Raw genomic sequence first — 10185 nt, 5'->3', positions numbered from 1 at the left:
AAGTAATTAATTATTTAATTATTCAGATATGAGAGTAAATACAACTACCAATTGGGTCGAAAATTCGTTATATAATATATCTTTACTAAGGCGAGAATGATCGCCTCGACAACCTTGATTTCAAAAGAAAAAAGGCTAGACTATCATAAAATGGCTTTTTGATAAAAAAAAAAAAAAATGGGACGGCAAACGACGACGCCTGCATCGAAGGCTTGAACCAATAGAGAAAGGTCACTATTACTCCCAGGTCAAGCGTCACGCTCACTCTGTCCTCCTCCATCTCCATGAAGATTGAAGAGGACCTGTCGTTTCTCTTCATTTCTCTTCTCCCCCTTAAATTTATGTTCTAAAACTAATCTTTCATTCCAGGTTTGAATCTTTATATTTTGCTTTCTCTTCGCGGACTCACGGTCCCTACATTTTGAATCTTTTTGTTTTTTACCCTTTTCTCTCCTGCACAAACCCTACTCAATGGCCAAAACTAGACCTGGCAAGAGGGACATAGATTCCTACACCATTAGAGGCACCAACAAGGTTGTCAGAGGTAAAACCCAAAACATCCACCTTTCAAAAAATGTTCTTTTTTGTTTGTTGGGTTTCAAAGTTTTTAACTTTTTGGTTGGTTTTGGCAGCTGGGGACTGCGTGCTGATGCGACCATCGGACACGGGTAAGCCCCCATATGTGGCGCGCATAGAGAAGATCGAGATGGATGGTCGGAACAACGTGAAGGTGAGGGTGAGGTGGTACTATCGGCCCGAGGAGTCAATCGGAGGGCGGAGACAGTTCCACGGAGCCAAGGAACTCTTCTTGTCCGACCACTATGACGTGCAGAGCGCCCACACTATCGAAGGGAAGTGCACCGTTCACTCGTTCAAGAACTACACCAAGCTTGAGAATGTTGGGGCTGAAGATTACTATTGCCGATTTGAGTACAAGGCTGCTACTGGAGGGTTCACTCCCGACCGAGTGGCCGTGTAAGTTTTTTGTGGTTTAATTCAAACTGAATAGGTCGAAATGCGAATTGGTTTTAGAGTTTTTTTTTTTAGTCGTTCACTCAACCACTTCAATCAATTGATTCAAATTGATTCTAGCCGATTTCAATGAAACTTACTTCTTACTTATAAAAAAAAAAAAAATTGATTCTAGCTGATTCAAAGAATGGTATTTGTGCACTAAAATTTGTGACTGAACAAAACAATACACTTATCTTGTCCTTATAAGTCAATGGTATTTATTTTCTTCTTACATGAGAATATTGAAGGCAAAAAAATAGGATAATTGAGCTCAAATACATGAATTATATGCTTATTGAAATTATTTAGATTCAAATTATGTTCTTATATAAACTAGTTTATGAATTCATGTTTTAAATTCTTTTGTACATTATTTTAAATGCTTGCATTGCATTATATTATTTTTTATATATATTTTTTATTAAGACTAGAATAACTGATTCAAATTTTCATGAATCGCCTTACTCGTTCATTCCCCGCTTCTGATTTTCTGAGCTTGGTTTTTGTACTTTTGGGTTTGGTTGAAATCTGTTTTTTTTTTTTCCTTTTACTTTTTGTATTGATTTGGATAAGTACATTGATGGGTTCTGATTTTTATTGGCATTTTTCCTGAAGGTACTGCAAATGTGAGATGCCTTACAACCCAGATGACCTCATGGTGCAATGTGAGGGGTGCAAGGATTGGTAAGTTGATGTAGGTTCTTATTTTATTATGTTTTTGTTTTCCTCGTTTGAATGGACAATCTCCCAAAATGATGCCCACTTTTCTTCCTTTATAGAGTTTTTGAATTTTTGTTCCCTATCTTCTCTTAATCAGGTGTCTTATCCTTTGTACACTGGGCTAGTTTGGGTAGTAGAGTATATAGAGAATACTCCACTACTATTCATTATTTTATTATTACTTTCACCTACTTTTCACTACTATTCAATATTCTATCATTACTTTTTCACTACTGCTCACAGAATGTTTGAGATCACCTCACTACCCAAATGCAATCTTACTCAGCAGTTGGGTTGTGACCTTAGTGATTTAGAATAATTATATATGTTTACTTATCAAAACAAGAATGGATGATAGAACTTTATGTTAGACATGATCAGCACATGGATGGGATACTCAATCTACAATCCAGCTATCATAAAGAAGAAATTAAGTAAAAGTAAGAGGAAACTTTCCTTTTGCAAATAGTGAAACACCACTAACAGAAACCTAGATGTTTAGTTGTTCTATTTTGGTCCTCTTTTTGCCAGATATGTCTATATCTCTCTGTCTTGTTTATGCTTTTTGTCATCATCCTGTTGTTTTTTTGCTCTTGTTTTTAAAGGGGTATCAAATCGTGTTAACGGGTCGTATTCATGTAATGTCAGGACATGTACATTATACTTAATGGGTCAACATGAACACGACCCGTTAAGGGTTTCGTGTCAAAATCTCAAACCCTAACACGACCCATTAAGATAACGGGTTGACACGACACGACACGACCTATTTTGACCTATTAGTGAATACGAAATAGATTGGACACGATACGACTCGTTTCAACCTGTTTACGTTAATGGGTTGAACAGACCTGATAGTGACCCGTTTGACCTGATTGATTTTATATAAATATTAAAATATATACAATATCTATAAAAAATAAAAAACTAACTACAAGTCTAAAATTACAATCTAAATAATAAAAATATCAACATTAAAATCCCAACAGTACTAAATATGATAAACACACAAATATGATACACACATTGTAATAATATTAAAATTACAATCCCAAATATAATAAGTAAAACACACATTGTAAATTTCCGGTTCCATATTTGCTCGCTGCCAAGTAAGTAGCTCCACACATCTTGCACTTGGCTCGTGCCTTGCCATCATTTTGTCAGAATCAGGAACCATTTCAAAACAACTCCATGCGTTTGACCGTTTCCTTCGTTTTTCTTTAGCTTCTTCGTTTTGAAAACTTTCCAAGTCCAACGGGTCCAAATCAATTAAATCGTTATTTTCGCCTACTGCTTTACTCATCTAACAACAAACAACAAGAACAAATATTAAATTTACTTTTTCCTTTGCAAGTCCCAGATAACTCTATTACATTTACATTTACAAATTATTACAAGAAAACTCAACTTCAATTGCGCATTAAATCAACAATACACAGCTACTTTGTTCAGTATAGTCCTCCTATTTTGTTTGATCGTCTCCTCAAACAGATCAGGGAAGACATCTCAAAATGCACGATTCAATTGGAAAAATGAATGCCAATTATTATAGCTACTTTGTTCAGTATAGTCCTCCTATTTATATTAATTCCCTTCTCATAATAAACTTCTTTCCTTTTTAGAATAAAAGATTGATAATTTCCAGTTTTCATTGAGTCCTAGCTTGTATGGGATTCTCCTCTAAATATTAATTCTTTGTGCGCTAGCATAAGCAGTGTCACAGCATGAGACAAGAAGTTAACACAAAATCGGTTAATTAGGTAGTTATATGACTAAATATGATATTGCAACATAACAAAGTGCATGCATATGTTTCAAACAGCTTCAAAGCAAATTATATAATTCGTTTTATTTATCTTCTTAACGTAATTCAAATCACAAGCAACGATATACATATATAAACAAAACTCTAGCAGGTGATCACTTAATTTCTTAAGATGAAACAATAATTAAGGTTTCCAGATTGGTGAGACAATTTGTGACATCAAAGCAAAGCATATGGTTCAAATTTGTAAGGTAAGGTACTCCTTCTCTATCGACCAAATATGAGTTTTGCAATGTGGTAAGAAAGGTGTGAGATAAATCCCTAAAATGAACTTTTATCAGAACAAGAAATGGGAGCTGTTGGTTCTTAAAGAGACACGAACTACTTGCTACAGTACTGGTTAAAAGTTAAAACAATTTCCAGTCGAGCATGATATACTATCAAATCAGTAGTACTCTACTGCAAAGGCTCCTGCAGCAGTGCAGACTAATTGACTTGCAGTGGAAACCCAAGAAAAGAAATTGGCTTATAGTGGATTGTGGATATCTGGAAGAAGAGGAGAGGGAAAGACCGATGGCTTGGAGGCTAGGACGCCACGGATCTGTCCCTGTGTGAAGAGGACACTGACGGTTTGGGCCACCATGAGAGTTTGAGACAGAGAGACTCGTGAGCCGTGGGCGACGGGGCATGGGCCTGGCGCCGTGGGACCGTTACAACTTACGGACTCGTGACTCTATTGCGTGGGCAATCGGTGGCGGCGCCATGGGCTACGGGTTACTGGGTTGAAGACTGAAGTCGAAGACATAGAGGGGGCGGTGTGAGAACACTGAGAAGTCGAGACAGGTTTGAGGATTTGAGAAAATGAAAACTGAGGGCGGGCTAGGAACTTAAGTCTTAGGGGTTTTTTGAATTTTAGGTCTAAGGGTATAAAGGTAAATTCAATTTTCCTAACGGGTCATAACAAGTTGACCCGTTAGTGAACCGTTAAGCAATCATGTCTTAACGGGTCAATCCATTTTGACTCGAACCCGTTAAGGCCAACCCAAACCCGCTTTTTTCGTATCGTGTTCGTATTAGGTTAAGGATTGTGTCACATATTGCCACCCCTAGATTAACTGCGCTAAGTTGCATGTTGTGAAAGATTAGTTTTCTTCTGTTAACGTTTGCAAGTGTTGGACTGACGAATGATAACTCGTTCTGTAGAAAATGGAAAATCCATTCCTATTGATGTTGCAAAGTTACACTGCATTTGGCGTGCCTTGAGTTCTGATATGCTGAATTTGAATTTCAAATCACTTGCTCATAAACTAATTGCAATACTTACCTTTGCCTTATAGGTATCATCCTGCTTGTGTGGGCACAACCATTGAAGAAGCTAAAAAATTGGATCGCTTTGTGTGTTCTGAATGTTCATCTGATGAGGATGGTAAAAAACCCCAGATTACATTTTCAGCATCACCAGCTGCTGATGCCAAGGTGGGAGGAATACTTTGTTTTCTTAATTCCACATAATTGTAGATGCATGTTGTGTCTTTGTTTGCATCATTACATTTCTCATCTCAGCTTGTGCATGATGCACAATGCACATGCTTCTGGGTTAATGGTTTCGTTTGGTTTTCGTATTAGAGGTCAAAGAAAATAGAGTGAATTGAGAAATATTATGTTCAAGTAAAACATGGTTTTTATTTTTGAAAGAGAAGGTGCATATTGTCTGAAACTGGAACCGTGGTGGATGTCTCTTGTTTGGTGTAGTTGGTCTGGAGGTAGATTCTTCTTGTTTATAAAGGAAAAAAAATGTTTTTTTATAGGTAAAACAAAATTTTATTGAATCAACTAATGAGGCATAGCCCAAGTACACAAAAAGTATTCAATAGCTAACACGTAATTACAAGTTAGAATCTAGAGAAGGATTCAAGAAAATCGTGAAAACTAGCCCAATTAAAAACAATAGCAGAGACCCAAAGAAATAAGATTTGGAAAAAGATGCATCTAAATTCTAAATTCTTCTAAAGAGCATTCCCGGTTGTTAAAACTCCTGCCATTCCTTGCAAGCCAAATGCACCACATGAGACATAGAGGAATTATTTTCCACATGGAGTCCATTTGGGGGTTGCCTGGAAGGTCTTTCCAACAAGCTAAAAGATCCACTGCCCTCCTAGAAATCACCCTCATAATTCCAGTTTATAAAGGAAAAAAAAAAAATATAAGACAAATCCTTTATAATAAGAGCTCTATTGTCCCAAGAACTAGATATAATGGCATGAATATTCATGACCGCATTGTATTTCTAGACAGTCAAGCATAAGTGTTGCTCTTGTATATGTCCCGTGTACTTAGACCATGCCTACTTCTCTCATCAATAAAATTCTTCTTTACCAATAAAAAAAAGATATACGAACAAACTAAACACACAAACCATAAGTTAACAAGTACTGGCACCTGTTTTGGAAGTAAATTGGGGAGTATTTAAAGGTTTTAAATATGTATGCTCACTTGGCTACAGATTCCATTCAAAATAGATGTTCAATTCTTGAGTTGCGGTTTCTGCAAATGAAAATGCAAGGAGTTGAGGCTTCTGTAGTGTTGATAACCAATTAAAAAGATACTGGGCTTCCTGTTAATGAGAATCTAAGTTGGTATGTTTTGTTTGTCTTATTATCCTATTCTATTGGTGAGTCCTAAGGGCTTTGCCGTGGAGTGGTTCCCCCGTCATAAAAAAATATATATATATCCTATTTTATTCGGAGCTGTCCTCCTTTTTCATTTTAGATATTTTCATCCCATTGTCACCACTGTAGTTGCATTAGAGATTTATATGATTACATGTATGAACCCCAAGGAGTTGGCCCAAGTGGTGAAGGCCTTGGTCTTGGGGTATCACTTCCTTCAAGGTCCAAGGTTCAACACCTCATGGGTGAAAAGCTAGCGATTTAACCAGTTCCGTGTAGGGAAACTTCCAAGGGTGTGGTGCACGGGACCGGGATTTACTCTGTAGGGGTGGATCCGAAGGGCCTTGCCTTGGAGAGATTCCCTGACATAAAAAAAAAATGGTTACATATATGGTAGTGATACTAAAAAATTGTCAACCAAGCTATATTTTATTCTGCTTTTGTATACTGATTTAGGTCACTCAGAGTATTTTGATCACCATCTGGTTCCCGTTGATGACAGCTTCTGTCGATTGTATCGAGAATGTGGAAACTTATGAAATTTTGGACTTGAAGAGATATCACTTACTAATAGTTTACCCGGCTCCTTCGATGTTTGGGAAAATGCCAGAGGCTTTCCTTTTATCTTGACCTTGAGTTTTGTGATCCATATGGTCACCCAAACCTTGTGAAAATGGTTCTTTTCCTTGATAGATAACCCATACAAAGCAAATTTAGATAACGGTTACCAAGCAGGTCCCATGGCAAGGAAAATTAGGGAAAACAAATTAGCGTGTATAATAATTAGGCACCTTATTTTACAGAATATTCTTTTTGGAATAGGAGGTAGATCTCGAATATTTTCCCAAATATCAATGCCAGTGGGTGCATGTACCCTTTTTTCTGAAAGAAAAAATCTTTGAACAATGCCATTTTATATATTTTTTAGTGGTTAAATGCATGTTTAGAAGGAAAGCATCTACTCAACAACCTGTATATCTGAATTTCTTGAAGATATAATATTAGACTACCCTTGATGAACTCCACTCCTTCAAACTTTTATCCGGCAATCCCTATTGTTGATTTCTCATTTTTCCCATTGTCTTTATCATCCTAAATGCCATTTTGGACATATGCAAGAAGATGTTATGTTGGAGAGTCAAGGAGATCAGATGTAGTGATTGAAATGCTACTGCAAAAGTGGTGCTACGGAGGCCACTATTTGCTGGTGAACATCATGTTTAGGGTAAAATAAATGTCCCCTGACCTGCTTCTTAAACATCTCTCTGACTTAACTAAAATCGTTTGGCCCCCTAATATCATATATAATTCAAAGTAAATGTTTCTGGGGGATTTTTTTCAGTTGTTTCCCCGTTAATCTCATAGTCTTGAGCTCCTTTTGTCTTGGTCATTATATTCAATTATAACACTGTTAATACCTTCCATGACATTTTAATGTAAAGTTACTTTTTATATAAAGTAGATCTAAGGCATCACATGAAGCCACATTTGTTTGTGAGTTTACTTTTGTGTAATCTATTTGTATCTGTAATAGTACTCTAATATGAAAGCAATGGCATTAATTATATGCTTGTCTAGCTCTGGTAAACACACGTAGTATTCCACTTTTATGTTCTTTCTGGTGTCATAGATCAAGCTAAGATTTTCTTCACTCATGCTAAAATCTGCTGCACATTATTTGTGGAAGGTCTCGTATGAAACCCCTTGTTTATTTAGATGAGGTTAGGATAGTGAGTTGAGATAAGATGAGTTGAAATGAAAGTTGAATAAATATTGTTACAATATTAGTTTTTAATATTATTATTGTTTTGGAATTTTGAAAAAATTGAATTGTTTATTATATTTTGTGTGGGAATTTGAAAAAATTATAATAATTAGATGAGATGAGTTGAGATCAATTTTGAATCCAAATGGGGCCTTCCTGTTACAGTATCATGCACACCTTTGTTCTCGTGACCTTTCTGTGTTTTTATTTGTTAGACTATCTTGAACTATGGATTTGCTTGGGACTGCTAGATGCTAAAATATTATAATATCTTGTTTCATATTTATCAAGATAAATCCTAAAACCTGATTCAGTCCTGCCATTCTTTCTCTCTCTCTCTCCTCATTTGTATTTTTATCCACCATATGTATGATATGAAGGCGAGAACAGGCTCAATGTTGGTGGATTTTCCAGAAAAATAGAAAATAAAAATTGTTATTTGGAAACGTCTCATGTTTGATATGGTTGTTTCGTTTATTTGGAAACTGAAGGCACTGGAGTCGGTAATTTGAAAATACCCCGTTATTGATTTGACTTTTTCTATTGGGATCAGTAATTTAAAAAAAAGCAATGCTAGATAGATACAGTCCTAGAATGTGTAAGTCATATTATTGATTTTAGCTAGAGGCATCAGAATGTTTTCTTTACCCCTTGGTAGTTTTATTCATTGATGATGTTCTTAATCCTTCACAGGTGGAGCCCAAGCGTCGGAGGAGATGACCACAATTGAGGGATTGCAGGAGGAGACAAGTATTTGCGTGAGGAAGCGGCTCTTTGAGTGTTGTTTTGTGGAATGTACAGCGTAGACTGGCTCCTGTTAGTAACTTGTGTATTTGACAGAGATATATGTATCTCTGCTAGGCTAAATTAAAATGCTGGACTTCTTTCATTCTTCCCAAAAAGATGAGATTTCAGTTCAACTGTGGATTTAGAAGAACACATTGAGCTGAAGGCATTTAAGTGAAAAAGAAGCCAGATTCTGAACTTCTAGTAATGGATTGTGGCTTGCATCATAGCAGCTTTCTCATTGTCTATTTAGTTGGATAACTTTTCCAAGATGAGGTTCATACGTTTATGGTTTCTGGCCAGCATGGGATGAGCTGGAAGGTCTGAACATCCCTGCTGGTAAATAGTTGAGGTTATGTCACATAAGTACTACTTCTCACACTTTATATATGATAAGAGGATGTGATAAATGTTGAATCGGTAAAATTTAATTTTGAAGAGGGTTATTGAAAGTAAGATCAATGTTACTTGTTTACCCATCGTTTAACGTTACATCAAAGAGGTATTGAGAATATGGTTAAAGTGATGACAAGTACTATTTTTTGTATTGAATATTCGTGAATTTTGTGTTCCAGTTAGTCTCTCACGTGTGGAAGATTGTTGCCCCGGAGATAAATCTGTATAAATAAATAAATAAAAAGTAAAATAAACTAATTCTATAAGGTCAATTTCAGCAACTTTAGAAGAGAATAAAATACTGCCTTATTAAATAAATAATGAATACTTCATTATTAACTTGAACCATTATGGTTCTTAATTTGCATGGACGAATAGTGAAGTATTCATTTTTCTTATTATATTCATATGAGCATATAATATATATATATATATATATACACACACACACTAGGGAACGGTCCCGGATGCGTTAGTCCCAAAGTGCACTTGACATAATGATTTAAATAAAAAAAATAAAAAAATCAGTAACTTATTTGTATGGGAAAAGAAAATACAAGATTAAAGAAAGAAAAAAAATCAAGATTAAAAAAAAAATCTAAACTTCAGCAAAGTATGAGTATTGGTTTACATCCATATTGGATTATCTATTTATTCTTTATATAATAATAAAAATATTATTAATTTTTTATTTAAAAGAAATTGAAACAAAAAGAAAAGAAAATGAGTACACTGTCAGAACAAAAATAACATGAAAAAGAGACATCAATTCATATGCGCCGCGAGGCTATTAAGGGTCTTTTGGTAAAACATGATTATTCATTAAATTCTATAAGGGAGCTACACGTCAAATGATCAAGGGTCTTAAGGACCTTTTGGTAAAACAGGATTCTTCGTTAAATTTAACAAGGAAGCTGTACGTCAAATGGTCAAGGATTTTAAGAGCATTTTGGTAAAACCGGACATTAACGGAGTTAACGGAAAAATAATAAAAGTTACTATTTATAGTTAGATAGTCACTTATTATAATAGAGTAGATATAAGAATTTTATAAATCAGCTATTATT

General features: G+C 35.4%; 1 protein-coding gene across 1 annotated transcript; it reads left to right on the top strand.

The window, feature by feature from the left end:
- Positions 1-208: 208 nt before the first annotated feature.
- LOC121264256 (chromatin remodeling protein EBS-like) lies at positions 209-8930 on the top strand. Its single transcript, XM_041167366.1, has 5 exons — positions 209-544; positions 633-975; positions 1630-1698; positions 4840-4978; positions 8630-8930. Exons 1-5 carry the CDS (start codon positions 472-474, stop codon positions 8654-8656), a joined length of 651 nt encoding a protein of 216 aa, XP_041023300.1. The 5' UTR covers positions 209-471; the 3' UTR covers positions 8657-8930.
- The last annotated feature ends 1255 nt before the right edge of the window (positions 8931-10185 follow it).

This window comes from Juglans microcarpa x Juglans regia, chromosome 5D (assembly GCF_004785595.1).
Source record: "Juglans microcarpa x Juglans regia isolate MS1-56 chromosome 5D, Jm3101_v1.0, whole genome shotgun sequence".
Taxonomy (NCBI): Eukaryota; Viridiplantae; Streptophyta; class Magnoliopsida; order Fagales; family Juglandaceae; genus Juglans; species Juglans microcarpa x Juglans regia.
This window is presented reverse-complemented; position numbering and strand designations above follow the sequence as displayed.